At 35.7% G+C, this 24,136-nt stretch overlaps 1 protein-coding gene across 7 annotated transcripts in view; it reads left to right on the top strand.

Moving 5' to 3' along the window:
- NLGN1 (neuroligin 1) overlaps window positions 1-24,136 on the top strand; it is a 293,532-nt gene that overhangs the window by 95,427 nt on the left and 173,969 nt on the right. For 4 of the 7 annotated variants that reach the window (XM_010004174.1, XM_010004173.1, XM_010004172.1 and 1 more), the window contains one exon: window positions 9,286-9,438. In XM_010004174.1, the coding sequence (XP_010002476.1) occupies window positions 9,286-9,438 (153 nt within the window). Of the gene's footprint in view, window positions 1-503; window positions 564-9,285; window positions 9,439-24,136 lie in introns of all 7 variants that reach the window. The other 3 variants (XM_010004170.1, XM_010004169.1, XM_010004168.1) reach the window with 1 other exon arrangement.

The following is a 24,136-nucleotide window of genomic DNA, read 5'->3' as shown; positions in this document are numbered from 1 at the left end:
ATAAAGCATGAGCTTAAATGGTTGAACTTGAAAATGTAAATTAGCATTTCACAGAAAATGTTGTTTTAACCAACTGTCAAGACATTTATGAGCCATCATATTGCACCAAATGCAAGAGGTAATTGGCAGTTCTTATCTCCACTATTCCTAACAACAAAAATGAAAGAAAAAAAAACCAGCAACAACAATTAAGTGGATAAATATAGTTTATGATGGGTATGCTTTTAGTAAACAAGTTTTGATTCTTCATTTAAAAAGAATAAAGCACTGGGCATTCTGATTCTTGTGCTAGATGTTTCTAATAGCCATACCCCCTAGGGAAGGTTATGCTGTAATGTTTGAAAAACGTAATGAAAAATTTCGTTGTTATAAACTAAGATTTCCCTCCCTGCAAATGTTTTTCTTGAAACATCCGTGGAAATTTAATATTCACTGTTTTTTCCTCAGTCTTGTATATTCTTGAATTGTCTTTTTTCCTCCATTTTCTCCGTTCTTAATCCTAGGTCCCCTTACAAAGAAACAGACAGATGATTTAGGTGATAATGACGGTGCTGAAGATGAAGGTATTTTTTTGCCGCCAAACTGATTTGCATGACAAGGATCCCTGAAAATCTTTTTTCTCCCCTCTTTTTTTGACTTCTTGTCTTCTTTTGAAGAGTTTTTTTTTTAATTCCCATTTTTGATGTGTTTTGTCTTCTTGCTTGTTGTTATACATATATATAATTTTTAATTTTTTAAAGAAAGAATGTTGTTAAGTTCTACGTTTTGATACAAAAAAGTAACAATATTTAAAGAGGAGGTTTTTTGTTTTCTTGAAATGGACTTTTGATATGTTGCATCCCACCTTTTGACTGAATTTTGTCCATACTATCTAAACTAACACTCTTTTAAAGTTTCTCTGTACACCTTTTTGCATGTTTTCTAACCTTATGTATTTCACCAAGTACGAAGATGTTTCTTTTTTTTTTTCACTGACCTCAGTTTGATAAACATATAAAATGTTGTGTTGATAAAAGGAAAAATAGAGAAAATTCTTAGAAAGTGTCTCTTGAGCAACTGCATTTCCCTAAATTCAATACCTTCTGCATTTACCTTGCCATGAACAAAAATAAATAAATGCAGGACTGGCCCACCTCCCGGTGGAAGGGAGCCCTTGAATGGAAGGCAATGTTGGCAGTTGGTGAGGCTCTGTGCAGTACCAGTAAAGTCAGTGGAGCTACACCGATGTCATCTAAAGGAATTGGATCCCTTCTGTTTTCTACAAGCATATACAGATGCCTATCTGTCTGTGCTGACCCTTAGAAAACCCTGCTACCAAGTAAAATCAAAACTTGGAAACGTCACGCATATGATTCTGTGGATGAATTATGTCTGTTAATCACACAAACTGAGTTAATATTTTTTTCAGGGCTGTGAAAATGGTAACAAGGGGCTCTTTCTCCTAAGCAGTCTCATCCCTTCAAGTTGATGTGCTTCAAAATTCTGAATCTTAAAAACATACTTTGTATATTTGTGGTCAATGAGTAAAACAAATTATAGCATAAACCTGATAGAGTTGCTGCTTGCTTCTCTGTTAATATCTGGGTTGTTGTTTTTTTTTTTTCAGATACCTTAGTGCCTTCTTAGATGAAGCTGAACTTGTAAACTACAAGGCTTTTAATTAAGATTGTTTTCATCACACAGAACATTAACATTATCAAACAAAAATGTGCAGTCTTATCACAAAAGATGGAGGAAGGCAAATAGGAGCATTTAACTTGTTAACCAATTACTGAACAGAGCCTTTACAAATAAACCCACACATTTATACGTATCTGATTTACAATTCTCTACTGAATTTGTAAGTTTAGCATATGAATGAAAGCCCACCAGTTGGCCCAAGATTTGCATGAAGAACCTAACTGAAAATCTTCTCTGAAAACTCTCATATTATTCAGAGCCAAGTGTCATGATTCAGATCCTCTTAGCTCTTTGAGGCCAAGTAATTTTTATATTAGTTCCTGGCAAAATTAGTTCATGACAAAATATTGCAAGGGACACTCTTGTGTATTCTCCAAGACCTGTGATATTGAATTAGCCACTGTAAAAGTGTCTGTCTTGTTTTAACATTATGTTATAAGAAACCATTTGAAACCAGGGTTATTAATCTCGTAATTAGACCTTTACTGCCTCTGAGAGTCACAGAGAGGACAAATTTGAATTTTTATGAACAGTAGACACTGCTGGGTTGGTAGAAACCCTGTCTTCTGAGGCCCTGCGTTTCACTGTCTCCCACTAAGGGAGTGGGATGGGATGTTCTGACCTGCATTTTGGGAACCTCTGCTTTTGCGTTGGAGTTCCAGCACTTGTTGCATATGCAGAACTGAAGAAGTCACAAATTTCAAGTGATGTATGTTTGGGTAGGAAGAGCAAGAAAGTGAGAGGCAAAGCAAAACGCCAGCTTAGGTGTCCAGATTTCTGCTAACCTGCCATCAAACCCTTCACCCTTTGCACTCTGATAGTTACTATCCCATATAAAAAATCCACAGATTAATAACTGGGGACAAAAGAAAAGAAATACCTAAGTGAATGAAGTTGGAGTATTAGGGAGACTGGGCTGTACATGGTGAAAACCAACTGCATTGCATAACCCTAGAATGTTCAATGATTTCTAAATGCCCAGGGTGGTTTCTGTATTAAGAAATTCAGAGCTCCCATTTCTATTTGTTGTATTATACCTTTCCTGAAGAAAGAGCTTTCATAGCAGTTTCTTGGATCAAATGCCTGGAAAGCGTTCTGTATCGTGTCACTCAAACATCAGAGTTTGATTAGGAAATTTCATTTTAAAACAGTGTTCAATAGTCCTATTCCCATCTGCTGCCACATGTCATTACCACAGTATCATGGTTCAACCCTTGCCAGCACAAGCACTGGAATCAGTAATCAAACTTGGATCTCTGGTATGTGCTGCAACCAGTAGACCAGGCTTAATTAGATCATTTTTCATTTTTGTTTTCAAAAGACCCAAAGGCAGTAGTGCACATTACCAGCTAATGATCTGCAAATTTGCTGTTTAAAAAAAATGAAGGTGTTTTCAAATTCTATGAATGTGAAATGTGTGAAAAAGTAAGAAATTATATAAATGTCTGTTTTCCCCAGTCTGGGTGAATTCTTGTTTCTGTTTAACCCTTTCATGTCCACACCCGAAATCTTCAAGGAGTACTCAACTACTTTAGCAAGCACCAAAAACGAGAGTGGCAAAAAAAACCTGCAACCAGTGAGAACTGGGACTTTCCCTTTGTATGGCAGTGGTGGATTTGCCAATTTGTTGACATGCAGGTTAGCAATAGCTAGGGCATTTGTAAAATTGAATGCTAAGTGGCTCAGCAGTTGAATAAACTGTTCCTCCCCCAGTCTAGAAATAAAGCTTAGTTTTAAAAAGTAAACTGTTTTGATCTTGATATCTCAGTCTTAATTTTGGTAAGGTAATAGTTTAACTTAGTTTAATTTGGCTATAGCAAAAATCAATGACTCTTTATGCACCCTTAGTTCCTATATTCTAAAATTCTTAGCATGACTTAAAATACAGCAACACAAATCATGAATCAGTCTATGTATTTGGGGATCAAATTGGACTTCTAGGTTATTAGTGCTGTATGAAGTATCCAAGAATGGCTGCTCACAAGTGGATTCTTCTCATCCACCATTCTGTCACACACACTTTACCAGCACATCCATCTGTCAATCTGAGATCCTTATTTAGTCCCCAATGCTGTTTGAGCATCTCTCAGTTTTTAATGTATTCAGTTTCACAGCATCCCTCTGCAACAGGAATGCTATTATTCCATTTTTAGAAAAGAGGAATACAGACAGAATTTGAGGAATACAGACACCACGTCCATAGTAAAGCAGGGAACTGAGAGTGCATGCCTCAGAAGTGGGGTCTGCACTGTCATTGCTGGATGTTTCTACCCTTCCTTTTTCCATTCCAACCTCTCATGTGAGAAAGGAGACAGATTAGGAACAGATGTTGCTGTTTGGTCACAGGCTGTAACTGTGATGATTCTGATCATTTAGTCTGATGCTCTGTCTTATATAGGCTATTGGACTTCATTGATCAAATAAAGCTTTGGGTACAGAACATTTTTAAAATGAAAACAAAAATCCTCTTGATTTTTAAATTGCTAATAATGCAGAAGGCATCTGCAAAGCCCTTCTCATGCTTAACAGACTGCAATGTCACTGGCACAAAAGAGCACATCTCAGAATTGAGGATCTTCTCAAAAAACCCACTATCACTCCATTAGTATTAAAATAGATGGGGTTTCTAAGTTTAGCATTTCATCTGCTTTCCATGGCTACGGTAAGAAAGAGGGAGAGAACCCAGTTTTCTATCTGGCGCTGATATATTTTCGGACTTCAGAGATCAGTAAACAGCAGAACATTTTTGTCTACCTAACAAAGCAACCACATGCTCCAGCCTTAAGTATAGCCTCTGATGAGTTATAACCAAGCTGGAGTAGCACAGATATTACCACTTCAGGTGAACTTGTTGACTGATATACATAGACATAGTCATTCCTCTTCATCCTGTCACCCATTCATGTCAGTTCTGTGATTCCAACTCCCAAGTACAGATTCCAATGTCACTTGCATATTAAATTTTTCCAATTATATTTCCCCTTTGCATTGAGAACCTCAGTTGAGATTACCTTGAATTTTTGCAGTGATATTATTAATACTTGAAAATGTGCATAGTAAAAATTTTGACAGACCTTTAATTTAAGCACCTCTTTGGGCCTTCATTATACTTTTAACACAGCCAAGTGTTGCTTGTTCAGAGAAGAGTCTGTCAGCTTTCAGTTTCTAACCACCATCTTTTAATAATTCAAAATTGCTGCCTACCTGGCTATTCAGGTCCTACTCTAATGAGGATCTGCTCCTGATGCTTATCTGTAAAAGCACAGGCTTCTAAAAATGTTAGAATATACATTCATACAGTCCTCCATCAGGGTCTCAAATCACTTTCAGATAAAATAGTGTTTTAGAGTTTTCTGAAGGGTCCCTCGCTTTGACAGATTACAGAAACAAACAAACAAACAAAAAGGACAATTCTATTTCTCTGAAACTTGATGGGCACGGGCAGTATTTTAAACTCTGAAATGTCTAGAACTTCACTGCCACTCCTAACAGAAATTCAGTAGGTCCTTTAATAGTCTCAGGACATCTAGTTTTAGATCACATGTTAAAAACATGTCATTATTGGGGCATCTAATAGATTTGAACTGAAAGGTCAAATACATTCAGAAGGCTTTTAAATGTTTAAGAGTTCTGCTGGTTGATACCATGCTTCACTTAAATGTTTTAGTACAAAACCTTATGGAAGAGCTACACAATATCTGTAGAATATTATCTGTAAGGAACACATTGGTTTTACAGCAGCCAATCTAAAAGTTTTCCACAGTTAGTGCTCTTTCATGTTCAAACCCCAAAATGTACTTAATACGCTACATCAAAATGTTATATTTTCTTAGAACATTTGGAAAAACACTGCTTGTGACATCTGTGCTAAACTAATTATATTTTTGTGCTAAATTGTCTCCAGGTAGGCTTCTTCCTTTCCCATTTTTTGTTGTTCCCTGCAAATTATGCTTGTTAAGTCATGTGGCCAATTCACATGAGCTTCAAATGACTGAAGCTATAATTACGTTTTGTTATATATGACAATTGTTACTGGTATTCACAGTCAGACCATGTTCCCTGTTGTGTGATGTAACAAACATAGAATAAAAGACAGCCCTATTCCTAAACTGTCTGTAATGTAATTAAGACCAGACATAATGAAGAGATGTGACAAACATTTGAAAGGTACAGAAGAGAGGACATGATGGAAATCATAAGTTAATATGCATGTCATATAAATAAGATCATTCTCTGCTATACAGCAAGACCTACTTAGATGTTTATGAACTAGCAATTTAAAGCCAAACAAATCACAGCACTCGAAACTTATCTTCTGTGTGAATACAAACAGAGCAGTTGAATTTGAGAAGGATTTTGAACAGCACTATCTCTGATTTATCTTTGAAAATGTTCATGTGTCTGGTTTTTATTTAAAATAACACTTAAAAAGTAATAAAAAGTGCAGTATACACCTAAATTACATCAATATGTAAATCTAGGACTGTTAGCAGCATTGCCACATTTGCACCCTGATTCTTCAGGTTCAGAATGAGCTGCTTCCACAAATAACTACTGAACTATGTGACCAATCCATGAGTAACTATTAATTGTGTGAGAAAGTGTAGCTATAGTTTGCTGAGGGGCCTCCAGCATGTGCACACAAAGGGCTGATTCCAGCTTCTAGGAGAAAATTAAAAACTTATTGAATCATTTAGGGTCAGGTTTTGAGAAGGATCCAAGTGTCAAAATCTCAGGGTTTTTTTCTTTGTTGTGTTGGACACCTCACTCCGAGAAGCACTGTTTTAAAGTGCATCTTTCTGTCACTTTGGTACTAATGCAGAGTTTTTCCTCACAGATTATTATCTCAATACTTCCTCCATTTTAATTTTAAATTATGATTGTTATCACATGGGAACATTGACTAGCTTTCAGGTAGGAATCAGTTCTTGATTGTGCTCTGAAATTTTGCTCTTGTCCTTTGATCTTCCTATTTAAAGACCAATTACTAGTTTAAAAAGGTCTGTACTTAAAGAGTACTCTCCCAGCTGAATATTTCTACCTTTCAGATATTCCTGGCTATAGAGTGCAAGTGATATGAAACTACTGCCTGTCAGACCATAGTACAGTGATCTCTCTTCTTCGCATGGAGAGCCCCACTGCTTCTGTATAATCCATAGCCCCCAGACAGCCCTGCTAGCCTCAGCTGAGAACTGCATAACCTCACAGATGTCTCCAGTACTAGGTTGCTGCCTGAAAGAACACACAGAAGCACAGTTTTTCTTTTATAGAAGGGATTTCACTTAAGACTGATGACTTTGGCAAAGCAGCATGAGCAAAATTCATACTGCATGTCATCTGTTCTGCCATGGCCATAGGCAGAGCTGCAAATTAGTCTTTTTTTATCTGTCTCTAATATTTTCAAGAATATTAGTAGTAGGAAATAATAGTATGGTATAGACAGAATTTACTCACAAAATCACTTCTTTATATGTCAGATTTTATTCATGAATGTGCTGCACTACTTTCTCAGATAAAGGGCACTCATTCTTTTCTAAATATCCCAATATTTTCCAGACAAACAGACCAGTGCTACCAACATTTCATTACTATTCACAGTTGGTACTCTATAATTCTATGTAATTTTAATTAAAGAAGAATTCTGAGACAGTCTCCCCCTGTGCTATGACCAAGCATACAATTAACTGTGTACAGTTTCTGCTGGGAACAGTCACACAGTGATTTCAGATTAATAATTTATTATTGCTTCCATATTTGTATATTAAAAAAAAAAAAAAAAGCATAGTCTATGAACTAATGATCTACTGAAAAGCAGTATAAGAATTTGAAAATACTTTTTGCACTATGTAGTTTTTAAATCTCAGGAGCTCATAATTCTATCCTGTGGACAATGAAGATAAATAATCTCCTTAGATTTGCATTCTGGAAATCACGAGTTGGAAAGCCCTCACTGTATGCTTGAATGAGGAAGGCAATACAAACAATTTCATGCTCAACCTTTTATCATCCTTTTGGTCTTGAATAAATGATTGTTCTAGTACTTCCAATATTGATGATCCACTTTCTGTTCTTGACTACTCTGGCATTTTCTTCAAATTAGGATCAATATCAAATAATAGCAACTGGCTTTCTTTAAATAGACAAGTCTGGGCTGATCTTTTTCAGCAAATTCAAAAAGCAGGGCTTTTAACATAACTGCCCTCACCTCGTTTTTTTCACAGTGCTTCAGAAACTTTTCAGATAATTCTACAGAGAGCTCACTTGAAAGCTTCTTAACCTAAGATTCCTGCAAATCAAAGTAGTAAACAATACATCTGAGATTTCTTCAGAAGCTGAAGTGAGTAATCAGGGAAGTCACTTGAATACTGTCATGGTGACAAAAAAAGTCTTCAACTTAGAATATGCAGAAAAGTGTCTCAGTGGGAAGTTTTCAAATGCTCTGTTGCCATTGTCTTTCTTGAATTTTAGGGATTATTAGCATGGAATATTATGACTTGGGCAGTAGGAGAGACTCAGGCACCCAGCCAATTAGATCAAAACACAATGTAATCTCAATGTAAAAATTTAGATTTGCACTTTAGCTTATTTCTTTCCAGTCCAACAGAAATAATCTTTTGAAAAACATATTACCCACCTCTAACTGTTGCTTTGAATTGGTACTTAAGGACTTTCATTACAAGCAGCTCTGGCGTTTTGAAATTCAACATGTTATTCTGAGCAGATGCAACAGTTTGAAAATAGGACTTTGTGATAGGAGGGATACCCAAATCAATGTCTTCCTTAAAAAGAAACTCAAAACAATATGTCAATATCTAATTTTCTTGTCTGAGAGAATGGCAGAGCCTCTGAGATTTAAAATCATTACCTGCACCCAGTGTCACTTTTCAGAACCTTACAAAGTTTTTTTTGTATGCATGGTTGGGAATTAGAAACATTGTTCCAGGCAGCTGTTTTGTTTTGTTTCAAATATAACACAGTCCTTTCCACGATTCACTAAGATTAGAACTACCCACACTCCTTAAACTTCAGGCTACCCAAGTTACAAATATCATTTTGAAGTCCACAGCTTCTACATACTTTTTGAAAACTCAGACTTCAGACCTATCGAAAGGCAGCTGCTCTGACACCCTTTTAATACATTATTGATCTTACTGGAAGCAATCAACAATTTATGTATGAGCAGAAATCCTGTTGATCTTAATATGGTGAATTGCCTTTAGCTGAAGGAACAGAAGGATGGGCTGAGCTTTCAGAGGTGCTCAGGTTTTGCCAAAATGAACTCACACTGATGTTAGCAGACAATTTAGGTCAAATTCAGCAGTAACCCAATCCCCATTGCATTTGAGCAAATGTTACCATTTTCAATCTCTTGTCTTAGGCTAAAAAGTGTTTCAAAAATATGAACTTCAGTTACAAGTAAGCCACAAAGAAACACGTTTGCCCACGTGCCCTTTTCCTTATGTAATATATGTTGCTTGAGAAACACTTCAAGAAAAAGAACCTCACTAAAAAAAAATAAATAATTAAAATATTGCATGTTGGTTTTATTTAGTTGGTTGGTTTTTTAATTTCTTGAGATAAAATGTGTCTTAATATTTTTTCCAGACATTCGGGACAGTGGGGGACCTAAGCCTGTGATGGTGTATATTCATGGAGGGTCCTACATGGAAGGCACTGGAAATTTATATGATGGCAGTGTTCTAGCAAGCTATGGGAATGTGATAGTCATCACAGTCAACTATCGCCTTGGGGTGCTTGGTAAGAAGCTTTCAGCTTTCTGTTAATCCCTGCTCTCTGCAATGCAATTCATGTTCTACCTGAGAATGTTGGGTTCTTTGTTTGTTTTTTTTAAAAGTAAAAGAACAAAACATTTTTGTGTGCTGGCAAAGAGATATTATGGCATTGCAAGCATTATCTCGAGAACCTCCTGCTTTAGTGTTCCCATTGCTGAGCTGTTCAGACAGAAGATTTCTCTTCTCTGCAAATACCAGTGAAGTTTTGCTTCACAGAAAGAAATTAGATTTATTTATTTATTTTTTAAATGTCATGGACAATAGGGTTTTCTCTTGGAAGAATGAGACTAAGTTTTGACTACCGTGATTTTTTCATTCTTTGAAAAAGCTAAGGAGGTTATGAAAACATTATTAAATAAGAGCTATACTTCTTACCTGGTTGTTTTGAGCCTCACAGCAGTTTTGAAAAGTGCTATGGGTATAATTCAAATACACCCAGTATTTCTTTTCTAGGTCAAATTAGAGAGTGAATTGAGTTACTTTTGATTGTTTCCAACACAGTGAATAAGATAAGCTGATGCTGCTGGTAGATTTCTGTGGTATCTTAGTGAATCGTGGTAGATTGTACTTCTATAAAATGATACTTTGCTTTTTGTTCAGCATAGACACATTCATGATACAAATTCACCAGCTCTTGAGACAGCATGATTGTTGTGGTTTTTTCTTCTGCATATTCCACTCAAATGTTGTATGCTAAGAATACTGAAAGCAGGATGTTATGGAGGTCAGTACAGTAAATTCAGAAAACTTACATGGGTGTAAGTGTATTCTCTGTAGCATTGGAGGTGATGTGATAAACCAGGAGTCATTCACAACAGTGAATTGGTTCTTAAGACCAATCAGCTTTCTTTTCAACTCATGGGTATTAGCAGTACCTGCTGCTCTGGTTTTCTTTGGTGTAGTAATTTTATTTCATCATTGTTGTTGGTTTTTGGCTTGTATTCGGTTAGCTCGATCCCCAAATTCATTGGTTTTGGTTTGCTCATCTCTGTAAATTTCTTCCAACTGTTTCATTTTTAACATCTAAATACACTTCATTCTGGGGGTTTTGACTTTAGATTTTGAAACTTAATTTCCTATGGTTGTTTTTGACTGGGTGTTTTCAGAAGGATCATACTATTTTTTGCTGGATTTATCTCCTTAGTTTTGAGTTGGAGTTTTCATTTGTGATCTACTTCTTTAAGCAAAGAAATTCTGGTATTTTGTGTGTTCTTTTCCCTTCTCCTGTTTTCCAATTTATATAATGACTTCAAGTCCTTGGGCACATATTACTGTAGCCATTAATAATCTGTAATCTGTACCTCTAATCAACATTTTATTTTTATGCCAGTTCTCTTGTCTTTGACATTTCAAACATTTATCTACATTATATACCAGCAGGGTATTCTGTCCAGTAATACAATATCCATTATCTGAAAGCACTGTTTATTTTTGTAAATTATTTAGTCTCATTCCTGAATCACTTGTAGTTGCAGTGTTTGAAAGGGCTGGTTGCTTGAAAGATGAAAATTAATTCACCTTCATTGATGGTAATGGCTTTTTTGCTTGTAATTTAACACTGATCCCTGAGGTAACCCACTGTTAACATCTTACTGAATTAGAAAGATTTCATTTGTGCTCATGCTTTTGTGGTTCCTTGAACTTTGTGGTCTTTATGAAGCCTCAAGGGGTAGAGAGCTAATTTTCCTTCAAGTGAGAACTATTGTTGTAAAACTTCTAAAACTCACAGTAGAATCCAGTGATTGGTATGAAGGCTTGAAATTACTTTCAAAATAACTAAAAAAATTCTGGATCAGACTTGCAGGTTTTTCTTAGTAAAATAAATACATCTGTAACTGTATGTAGAAGTCATTCATGTAGTTTGTGTCTGGTACAATCCCTGTCTGTCATGTATTAAATAAATAATGATGGTGTATCACTAAATAAGTCATGTAGAAACACACTGGTAATAAAAAAAAAAAAAAAGAAAAAAAAATAAGAAAAAAAAATTGCACAATTCATATTTTTTCTCCTTTGTATTCTGCTCTTAAAATAACCTCAGAGTAGAACTTTGGCATAATCAGGGTAGAGATCAGTTTTTACTTTTGCTGTTTTGAAACTCTTGTTCATCACTGTGCAGCAGAACCTTGCCCTTTGCAGACACATTAAATAAGACAGAGGTTTACAAACACATGGCTTTTATATTGTCAGCTTCCCCCATCTGATCACATCCCATAAGGTGAGAGGTTCAGTTTCACTATCCGTTGCCTGTGGGACAGCTAGATCTCACTTCACTGCTGTGTAAAATGCCTGGCTGTGCAGGGGGAAGTAAGATTGGGATTTTTTTTTCACATGAGAAAATGTAGGAACACAATCAAGTCTGTCTACCCATTTTTGTGTGACCTTTGTTGGTCTGGGTTTCTTGTATCAGTCTTTGTGGATATATATATCTTAATATAGATGGTCTTTGTGAGTCCTAGGAGTTCTGCCATTGTTTCACCAAGATTTGCACTGTGACATTTCCTAACAAGGAAGCTAGTTAGATAATGTGTAGAGCTGCAACAGCAACATGTTCTTCCAGACTGATAGCAATGGGAAGGGAGGATATGCTGGGATATTGGATTTCTAACAGTACTATTATCAAGTCCACAGCAGACATCTTTTGCTGCAATTCAGAATTTTTCTGTTTATTGCAAGTTGAAACATCCTTTTTCTTACAGACTAATCTGCTTCAGGACCTGCATTTTAAGGAGATGCAAAATTTGCTTCTAAATAAAATATTAGAAATTGCTCTGAAGTGAAATCCATTTGGTAAAGAGAGAGCAATGATAAAAATAAAAAAGGTATGGAGATAGTACATTTAAAAACAAGCAAACAAACAAAAAACTGTATGTTTTACCTGGCCCAATTTTGTCTTTGAAACAAGTCTGAGAATGAAAGTCTGGGAGTCTTTCCTTTAACAAAGATAAGATTGAAAAGAGAACTATTTGCTCTGGAAAATCAGGGACTACTGAATAAGACATTGGGCTGCAACTTTCATGTGAAATAACATTTTGAATCATGAAAGAAAACAGAACAAAGCAAAAATACTGGCATAAAAGCCCTTTTATGCTTTTGTTATTGACTGATAAAGCTTAATGAATGATGTAGTGACGGACAGTGAGTGTTGTTATGCTCTAACATATTTTGCTGCTGTGTGTCAGAATACATTAGGAAAATAAATTGTTTGAATGCACATATTTTTTGATACAGAATCATGGCAACCAGCAATATCTTCCTGGCTAAAGAGGTTTGTGACATATAAGGGTACAGCCCTGCAATAAGTGTTGGACAATCTGTACCCAGCCTAGCATTTCTGCCATCTTTCTCTTCAGCAAGACCATACACATTCCCAGCAAGCAAAAACTAATGCACGACATTTCCATTATGAGTAAGTTTGTGCACATGACTTGGCTCCCATTGCTACAGAAATTCCAGAACCTAGTGAACCTTTTCAGGGAGTGGAGGATTATCTAACTGACCACTTGTATGATCGAACACAGATGTGAGAATATATTATAATGAAAACTAATTCAAAACAACTTGGAAGTACCTGCCAATTTCAGGAGTCTAATTCCATTGTGATTGACTAGAAGGCATGGTCCTCTTTTGTTTGTCTGATACTTTTCTTTTTCTAAATAGAATAATATACTTGTTTTTTCCAGTGCTTTAAAAATAGATTTCTTTAATTATTATTTTTTTTTAATCTAATGATTCCAGCTGATCCATCCTTATTTTGGTAATTATTTACTTTGTAGGGTTCCCATCACATAATTGAGGATTTTTTTTCTTTTTTTCCTGCCTTGCTCTTCACTTTCTTTTGACATCATAGTAGTCATACATGAAATTTAGACATAACCCTTTCAAAAAATTGCTTCATGTCAGGTTAAAAAAAGCTTTAGTCAACTTCATAAGGTGCCTGTGATGAGTTAGTGTCCTGTGTCATTGAAGCATTTTGGCATGTAAATCTATTGTGTTCCTGTTCTGCAACCTGAAGAGTTGTGTTTCCTCCTGAAAATGAGCCTCTTCAGCAAATGTAAGCATCACCTACTCACACTGTACTGACTACTCAGTGAAAGTAACATAATAAGAAGTTTTATGTTAGTTGGATATCAAATGAGATAAACGTAGCACGATTCTTTTTCCTGCTTTGCTTAGACTGTGGACTTTTCTTTTATAGTTACAATTTAATATCCAGTAAAACTGGGGGAATGTTTGATCATTAATGTCAGTGACAAGCACATCCATTATCTTTTTATGAAACCTCAAAGATACTGTCAGGAGATGGCATTTTATTCCAGCTTTGCTGTACCACCAAAAGGGCTCTGATGAGCCTTTTTTCTGTTATCCATTTCCTAACATGTTTCAGTAAAAATGATAGATGAACAGAAGATTATATATCATTGCCTAATTAAAAGTACATTATATTGAAAGTAAAGATGGGAAATTAATAGCAAAACACATGAAAACATGCAGTCAAAAATCATTCATTTAAATTTTCTGAATTGGAAGAACACGCAGAGAATGTTAATTCATAAATATTTGTAGGGACCCTTGGCAGCTTCATAATGAAGTCTCCTTTAGATACACGAATATTAAGTTGCTTATAAATTAAATTTTCACATTTTGGGATTACACAGTAGAGAAGGTGTCCTGAAGGCCTTATCTGATCTCACCTTAGCCTTGGGCATCACTGTTTCTTGGTATGAAGCTCTCCAAATGAATTTGATGCCAGATAAATAGAAGAAGTTAAGATAACATACTGCAGTTATCTACTCCCTCTGGTTCTGTACTTCATAAGGTCTGATTTACACACACTTGGAATTCTAAAAATGTATTAAGACAATTCTTATTATGTATAGTAAGAAACCTCAGGTCAGCCTAGTTTGCAGGAGGCCTAAGCACAGCTCATCTAGATTTACAGTGTCCTAATTTCATAGGTTCATTAATGGAATTAGCACTCAGATCTCAAACCTGCTGTAATTATTGAGATTTTAGTGGCTTTTTTTTTGTGAGCTAGTACCAGCCAAAGGGAGACATGTATGCAGTGAAGCAGAGAAAGGAAGATTGCCACACTTGAATCTGTACCATCAAAATGACAAAATGGACTTGCAGTAAACAATAGGTTATTGACTAGATATATTTAAAGGGTCAACTGCAGTGCACACCGGGTAAGATATTTATGAAATGGGAACCTTGAATATATAGTGCACTTTTAACATGAACCATTTCTTTTCTATTTGTGTTTTTTCTAGCACAGCAAATTGACATTATCCATCTGCTTGAATAGATGGATTCACACCCACTTCTCTGGTTTTTAGGGTACAAAGATGTAATTTTGTTTGCCATTGAATAGGCTTCTATCTTATTCTAACATTTGTTACTGGACTTCTGTTTTGGTAAACAGAAAAATAATAAGTAACAACATTTAAAACTATTCATTTTGGCATAAGAGCAGTTTGTGTCATTTCTGTCAAGAGAAATTACTTTTTGGTAAGATAAACTCCCTTGATCAATATTTAATCATCTAATAAATGTATCCCAGATTTTCCAAATAGTAGATTTATATTTGACAGCACAATAAACTTCAACTTGATAATATTCACAAAACAGGAAAGAAAAAGTGTTCACTGTAAACATCTTACAGTCTGAGAAGAAAAATACCAAAGTCTTTGACCCCATTATCCTATGTGAAGTTATTTGTAATTTTTATAATCTAATTAGGTGTATCTACCTTCATTTTCCTCAAGTAATATCTGACCAAATTACTTTTACACCATCCCCCTGCAAAACCTCTACTCTTGAGCACAACAAATGTTTCAGCTATACAAAATAACCTGTACTGTACACTGTGCACTGTCCTAAGCCTTTGATTGTCTTGAGCTGGGAGACTTGTCGGGAAGCCACATTTGGTCTCATCCTTAGAAGTAAACAGAATTTAGGCTGCTCTGCCTTTCCCAGAATGCCAAACTTCCCAGGAAAGGATCTGGCTGACTGTAAGCCAAGAGGTGGGGATAAATTAACATTTTGATGCAGAGCCTTCCAACACTGGAATAATCCTCCGAGTTTCCAACATTCTGATTTTCAATCAGGGCAGGACGATGTTAAGAGAGGGGCTGCAGCTCAGCATCTAGGTCAGATGCCCAGGCTTGCTGGGCTGGGCACTCCTCACTCCTGAGTTTACAGTGCTGTAGTTCATGCCCAGAAGAAAGGCAAATCAAGATTCTTTTGGCACTTCTGATAGAAGTAGCAGGACAAGCAGATAGCATACTTCTGAATTACCAATTCACTGCATTTCTTTACATGTATTAAAATAGTCCCAAGTTTTCTGAAGCTGAAATGAAGCACTTCTGTGTAGTGTTGGGCTTTGAAGGCAATAGATAACTTGACAGGTATTTCCATTGCAAATGTTGCTCTCATTTTTCTCACATTTCAAATGCATAAAAATTGCACTAGCTTTATACTTTTCATCTGCAAATTAGTTTACATACTGTTCTGATACCTCTTTGATATAATGCCTCATGATGTTTTTGAGTCAATGGAACAAGATCTGTATTTTCAGGTTGTAACAGCACTTTTTAATGGTTCAAGAGAGTAACAATAGATCTTAGAGGACCAAAACTCTCTTGGCAGCAGTACTAGCAAGAGAGAGTCCTACCTTTTTTCTTCTGTTTAACAGGTGATCCATGTGTTAATACCTGCCTTAACCAACACAGAAAATTCTACACTCAAAGATAGTAATTTGCATTGTTTTCCAACAGAGAATATATGCACTACTTTGTTTTACATATTTATTTATTGCACTACACAACGTACTGGCAAATAAATATTATTTTGGTGAAAACTTAGTTTGAATACATGATTACATAAAAAAACTCCTAGATGAAGGCCTGTGAAAGGCCAGAGGGATTTTTGTATTTTAGTTAACATTCCTTATTAAGTAAAGTATTAAAAATTACTCCAAGCAAATATTAATTCTAGAAACCAATGTATTTGTAGGAGTATTTTGAGTATGCCTTATGTTGTATATGTTACAACCTAATATATAATTTTGAAAAAAGAAAGATTCCTGATATATCTTAATTATTTGAAATACCACCTCCATGTTTCAGGGGGTTTATTATTGCTCAAAATAGGAAGCGTGACAGAAATAATCGACTGAGGTTTTTCATACTTTTGTAGTATTTTTTCTCTCATTTTGTGTCAAGAGTCTGCTGAAATAGAATAAAAAATCTGAGCAGATTTTTTCTGATAGACTCACTAAACACTCAGGAATTCTACTGATTTTAAAAACTATTATTATTTTTTAATATATATTTTTTCCTGTCAGCCCTTGAATGTTTGGTTTTATGAAATCTGTGAAATACATTATAAATTGCTCATCTTCTCAACACTTCCCACCAGGATTTCTGTTGAGGGACCTAATGTTGCCCTAGGAATGCTGAAAACTCATTATTGTTACGACTATTATTATTATTAATTCATTGAAGCATGAGGTTTTCAGTGCAAAGCACAAAACATAAAGAGAGAAGAGACTTAGTGCCATAGAGTTCCAAATAATTTCAAAAAAGAAAAGGCAAACATATCTCTAACCTGTTTTCCTTAGGTTCTAATATCCCATGAATTTGGTAATGACTTATTTGTATCATCTCACTGATTTCAAGAGGAATCATATGAGTAAATTGCATTCTTCCAAAAAAAAAAAAAAGAAAAAGCCTGTTTCCATCTCCCACTGGTATAATTTATTGCACATTTGTTGATTTGCTTCTATGACTGAAATTTCCCTTTCAACTCTAGCAAAATACTCAAGCTCAGCCGAAAATGGTTTTGCATTTCATCTGTGCAGCTTTATAGAAGTAGTGGGACACAACAGGGAGTGCTTTGCAGGGCCATTAACACATGCCCCATGTGTGTTGTGAGGCGTGAGGCCAAAGGCCATGTGCTTCCAGCTACCCATGAACCATATTAATGACCTCCTAAAATACACTCCTGAGCATCCTAATACTAGTATAATTACTCACTTTATTATTACATGCCTCTTGAAAAAAATCTCAAAACATTTTCCTTTTGCTTTTATAAAGTCCTTAACTAGGAAGGCTAATGTATGGCAGACTTAAAGGGAAATGTTCACCATAAAAGGAGTACTAACCTTTCTTTTCACCATTTTTTTCTGATAATATAAAATTTTCTCTTTTAACACTTTATGGGCTTGCACAACCTTCATGTTCAAAGCTTATAAATTATTTCATTGATGAGTTTCTTCTGTTTTAATTAAAAGCTGTTTGCACATTGCTCAGATTCTGTTTCTCATCAGGTTATTGATTTTATTTTAAAAAATTAACTTTAAATGGAGGTGTACTCACCATTTCACTGTCTTCTTTCTCAGAGAAAACAATTCACTTGGTATCTACCTTGCTAATACAGATCTTTTCTAATGTGGGGTTTCTCCAGCTAAAGATATCCTTTTAAGATGTTGTTGATAAATAACAAGATACTACCTGCATTTTCCAGAAACCACAACATTCAGTGTGTGCAATTGTGCCCAGATTCCATCTTTGCAGTTGTCTCTAGGCTAAACATTACAGAAAGGATGATCATAAATAGAAATTTAAGGTTGCATTCTTAAATAGTTTTCTTTTCCCTTCATAATGGTTTTTTTTTTTTTCATTCTTTGAAAGTTCTAGATAGTTTTTGGCTGGTTTCATTTTATAAATATTTCATAGGTGGTGTTTTGATCTTTGGTTCAAATTCAGTCATGGCAGTAGATGGTTTTGTTGGTAAGTTTCTTTTGAGAGTACTCTGTGCAAACAGATTTACTAACAGGAGTATATTCAGTACACGTAGTGGAACTGATAATTTTGAGTATTACCTAGAATAAACGCTCAGCTTTAACCTTTTTTTCTTCAAACATACAAAATATGAAAAAAACCAGTGTTACTTGTTTCAAAGATGCAGCTGAGGCTCAGAAAAAGCCTGGATAATCTTATGGACGTGTTAAAAAACCTTCCTCTTGCAGACAGTGTTATCTTGAAAACCGTTTCAGTTCCAGGTTGCCATAAAGCAGGCCCTCTTGCAAACTGGTTGTAAGCAGCTGTCATTAGGAATCATCAGCTTTGCTAGAACCTTATCCATTTTTATTAGCACCAACTACAAATAGGAAATATTCTGTGCTTTGTACCAAAGAGTCAGTGACGACAACATGTTGCATCTATGGGAGAAGCACTTGGTGTTGTGCCTCTGAAAGAGGTGGGGATGCTATTTCTGTGGCCTAGAGCACTGAAGAAAAGAGAGTCTATGCATTTGTTTTCTTCTGTTATTCCCGTCCTTGGAATCACTTTTGTGCCTCACCACTGCTGAAGCCTTCACAGTGGTCCAGAATGACTCTGGACAAATTCTTGGTGCTGCACTAGTAGTATGTGGGTGTTCCTATGTTTTTGTATGATTCTCTTACAACACTCCAATAAAATAATTTAAATAAATGACCCCAAGTAGGGTTGTTGCCCATTAATGATTGAATGTTGGCATTTGGATGTTGGAATAGATTAATCAAGTTTCTTTGTCTGACTGTAGAGAGGAGATCTTTTGTCATGAGACTGCACTTCTTATTTACACAAGCGCTTAGTCAGTCTTTTGGTGCTAAAGCTTCTGAGTCCTTTAAAAGCTTTTTCCGTCACATTCTTTATGGTTCCTCAGTGTATCCTCCCTGGAGATCTGGATGAGTTAGGTTAAGATAATCAATCTCACTCTGAAAGAAACAAAATTACTGTGACAATCGGTGTGCACTGATAGTTACTTGTAAAAGTCACCCTGTAATGTTACAGAACCCAGCAGACACATATTCAGAGCATGGTTCCTCTCACTGCCAAATAAGCAATATGCAGGAAGCCAAAAGAAATGAAAACAAGCATATGAAAGGGTTTGGATTTCACTAGCTTTAATTTAGGTTCATATAGAATGAGGAAGATCTAAAAAAAAAGATTAAAAATAAAAAGTGCCAGACTCTTCTTAGTGGTATCTAGCCAAAGGACAAGTGTGCAGGAAATTGCAGTAATAAAAACCTTACTTACTCTGAGGGTGATCAGATGCTGGAACAGGTTGCCCAGAGATGTTGTGAAGTCACCAGTTTAAGGAGATACTCAAACCAGTGCTGAGTAACCTGCTGTAGCTGAGCCTGGTTTAAACAGGAGGGATGATGGACTAAACAATCTCCAGAGGTCCCTGCTACCTCGAGGCTGTGATTCTTAAGTGTGTCCTTAAGGCACAGCAGTAGGATATCAAGCGCTGTGAGGAGGTAAATGGATTGTTCTTTAGATTTTTACCTGAACTATTACCTCCTGATTATCTTTGCAGTCCTTGTCTCTGCATAGCCTTGACTTGAATGAAAATGAGTTGGCCCATCACAGTTGTCTAAGGCAAAAAACATGCTTTTCTGCAAAGCAATAACCACACTACTACCTTTTTTGACATGAGTAGATATATCATCTAGTTTCACATGCTCTGGTTTCAGGCTGTGGCTCACAGGCACAGAAAGGATTATTTACTCTCCCATCCCGACGGGGTAAAATAGCTCTGTTTTGACAGTCCAGCAGTGAGAGATAATAATCTGTCTCCTGCAAACTTTTCAGTGGCATATGCCCAAAGCAGAGATGCAGAACATTTTTCACATTTCAGCTAAGCCTTTCAAACCTCTTTGGTAAACCTTGCACTTATCCTAGTATTATCTAGAAATTAAATGTTGGGGGGTGAAGAATCACATGGTCACAGGTTAGATCAAGTGAAGTCTTATAGCTTTTTTGGTTAAAATTTGGGTTTGCTGGGAAGGAGCTCCTGATTTTGAAGAGTCTTATAGACTGCCTGCAAGTTATAAGTGAATGGAAGGATACTTTTTCTCTCCCTTCTTTTCTGTTTTTGTTTGTTTGTTGGTTTTTTTCCGTCTTAGGAAAAAATCCAGTCTAAGCTGATCCTGTATCCATTAAAGGTTGGCTTGTTCTAGTTTGATACCAGTTACTTAGGTTCAGTTTATTGACCACTGACCTGTACAGCATCCTGTTTTTTTTCTAAACCTTCATCACACCAGGATGTTTCCTTTGTGCTGTCACTCATCTCACTGTTCCTTTTCCACACAATTTGGCAATTCCTGAGCACATATTTTTTCACATCTCCTGACACATATTGAAAAATCACAAGTTGATGAAGACCAATTTCTTAACTAAAAACTGCCTACACCGTGGGTGAACACATCGCTTCGGGTGCATTAGTGACATTCTAAAACCTTACTTTTTGGAAGCTGATCATACACTAAAAGCAGCAAAAGGGAGAAAAAAAAAATAAAATTGCCAATTACAGCTAATAGCTTTCTGCAATTGACATGGATAAAGCAGATTGAAGATACTTTTAATAGCAGCTTCTCAGTAAATGGAAGTAGTGAAATGCTTTGGAATGAAGTAGCTGCAAAAAGCAGGTTAAATGTCCCGTGCTTAACAACTTGCAGAATCTAGAGCTCTCTTTTAGAGACATCTTTGGGGATTTCTCTATAAGAATACACCTGATAAATGGGTTTGTTTTGTTTTCCCTTGAGAATGTTTACATATATTATTTGCTGCATTTCCTTAAAAAAACCCCACAAAGTACCTCCTAAAATAACGTTAGTTTTAATAGAATACAAAAAAGAGAAACCAATGCTAGTGATAAACCTCATTATTTCATTAAGTGTTTTCATTAATACCAACTTTTTAACATAACTTTATCTAAGGTGAGTCAAAGAACTTGAAGTACATTTTTCTGAAAGCAGAAAATGTATTTTGTATTTTAAGTCACTCATTTTTCTGAAGGAATATCATACTGGCTTTAATGATGGAAGAATTTCAGGAAAAGCAAAGAACTTGTTAATATTATGGTAAGGCAAGAAATAAAGATCACTCACCAAAACAGGGCTTTCTGAACATTTTTTTTTTTTAAATTATGTTTGTATTTTTCAGTGCTGTGTAAAGCACATTAAGTACAGATGAGAGGTTAAGAGAGTAATAAACAAAGGCTGGAATGTGATTTTGATGAGTAAGCTGCACCTTGATCTTCAGACTGTAAACCCTGCTACCTGGGTCAGCACTAACACTCAGCAGGACATACCACCAGTTGTTTGCTGCAGCATAAAATTCACAATTCCTTGTTTTATGCCATGCTAGCAAACATTCTTGTGGCACACCCAAGGAAGGAAAGGGAGAATGTAGGTATTTTAGCAATTTGTAGAATTTAAAGCAACTTTAAACATGTGTTTATTAAATATTTTCTTTATTATGATAATTACAATGTAGCATCTATAGGCATGGATTTATAGCAAATAGAGAGCAGAGCTGATGATCTTGAAAATACTAAAAATATATTAAATTATTTAAAACTAGGAATTAAATTGTAGGTTATGTGCTAACTTAAAAAAAAATAAATTCAACCATTCATTCAATTCAGTTAGGCAAAAGTACATTTCCTACTATAACCAGCAGTTCTACTGCATTATGATTTCATTTTTCTCCTACTCCTTCATCCCTTTGAAAAGATGTGTCTACTTGTTTTTAAGTGTCTTAGTTTCACTTGTACTTTCCAACTGCAATGAACGTGCTCAGATCTGAAGCTGTACCACTTGCATATTGCTCCTTGCTGAGGGCAACCCTCCTCCAGCTCTCTTCAGTGTACAGGGCATTCCCACATGCAGGATGATGTGGATAACCTTGACATCCTTCTGTAACAACACCCCAATAAAAGCTTATAATGATTTCTTGAGCTGTTTCTCTCTCACAATGGTACAGCTCCAAAGAGATGTCAGTGACAGTGCCAGAGTTCCACATCAATCTGAAGCAAGAGGATAATTTGGGATAGGAGGAAGGCACAGTAAATGTAAACGGTGCAGTAGAAAACCTAGACACTTAAAAAAACCCACATGACTTTGACATTTCCTTTCTTTCAGGATGCCTGTTCTTTGCTGCTAAAGTAGTTTGTGTGATTTTATAACTGCTTATTATTACTGTTGTTCCTGATTAACTCTGTGTGGGAAATGGTTCTTCTTCCCCACAGAAGTCTAAATATGAGTAGTTCTGCTGATGACAGTTAGATTGCTTATGAAATTAACATATAATAGGTGTTTATAGAGTCTGAGTCTTGGAGAATACAGCAAAGAAAATAGTAACTGTTTGCCCTTAAGGAATCTGGAAAAATGAGTATATATTTTTTTCCCTTTGGAGCTCAGTGCAGAAAATGGGTGATTTCCATGTGACAATATTTGTTTTTCATGTCAATTGTAGAATAAGCATTAGTAATTTTAAAGACACTTACTGGAAAGTTAATTTCCTGTTTTTGTTTATCTTAATAAAGCCTTTGTAGTATTTTAATGGATCACACTGGTAAAAACTATCTGTCTTTAAGGAAGAAAATACTGATTATTGAAAACTTTTTTTTCAATTAAAACCACACCCATACAGATTGTTTAATGTATAAAGTAGTTGCAAGACTGTCACGTGCTGTGAATAGATATATCACAAATGTATAGATTGCTTTTAAAAGTGCGACCATATCTTTTAATTATGGCCTTGATTCCAGCAAATTTTAGGCAATAAAAAACTCATTAATTTTATAAATTGTCCACTACATTTGTGACATCTGGCAGTATAATTCTCAGTCATAAGGAAAGCACTAGATTATAGTTATTGGTGAAGGATTAGCCATCAGGCAATACTCAGCCAAGAGCAAAAATCCATTCAGAGGATTCCTTCATCACCAATTAGAAAATTGACTCAGAATGTCTATGTATTTATATTTATTTAAATGTTACATTGAGCCTGTCATGATGCTATCAACCTGAAGTTGATACAAGCTGTTGTTACTGACAGGACAACTCCATTTCAATTTTAGAGGTCAAAGGGTATGGATATTTATTCAATACTATTTCATTTTTTTTTCTGCAGAGATTGCCAACACTGAAATGAAAATTTGCCTAGCAGGAAAGAACTGAGACACCAGAAGTTTGAGCTGGCATGTTGTAGAACAACACTGTGATATGCTGGTTTGGCCATTTTTATCTGGAAAAAAAAAAAAAAAAAAAAGAAAAGAAAAAAAAAAAAGATGTTTAGTGCCCTTTACAGTTGTTTCTCAGGAGAAGAGACAAGACTGGTAATACCCAGACTGTTAAAACTACCCTGGATTATACAAATGCCACTGCATATTATTTATCCATTTGTTAATTATGCCTGACCAATTAATTAATGACTTTCTCTTTGGTTCATTACAGAGAGATAGATGGGCTTATGACTCTGAGACTTCCTGCACTCTAGTTACGTTTGCTGGGATGCAACAGACAGATTAATATGACACATCTCATTCCACACTTTCATCTTGGTCTCATTTGTTTTGTGTCTCAGCCAGGGAACATCAGCCTCACTGCCTGTACACAGCTGAGTCAAAGCCATGAGGGGAAAGATTATTCCTTGCTTCTTACTTGTTCTACACCAAATAACAGGTAGCAATGGTATTTCCTTTCCCTTCATCCTCCAGCTTACACTAGACACTTTACACTAGTGAATGCATAATACTTAAAGCTATTGCAGTGTAGTGCACCCTCAGAGACTGTTCTAGGGTTTCTTGTCAAGGAGCTGGAGTGC

The sequence above is a fragment of the Chaetura pelagica genome, unplaced genomic scaffold (genome assembly GCF_000747805.2).
Source record: "Chaetura pelagica isolate M959 unplaced genomic scaffold, ChaPel_1.0 scaffold648, whole genome shotgun sequence".
Classification (NCBI taxonomy): Eukaryota; Metazoa; Chordata; class Aves; order Apodiformes; family Apodidae; genus Chaetura; species Chaetura pelagica.
This window is presented reverse-complemented; position numbering and strand designations above follow the sequence as displayed.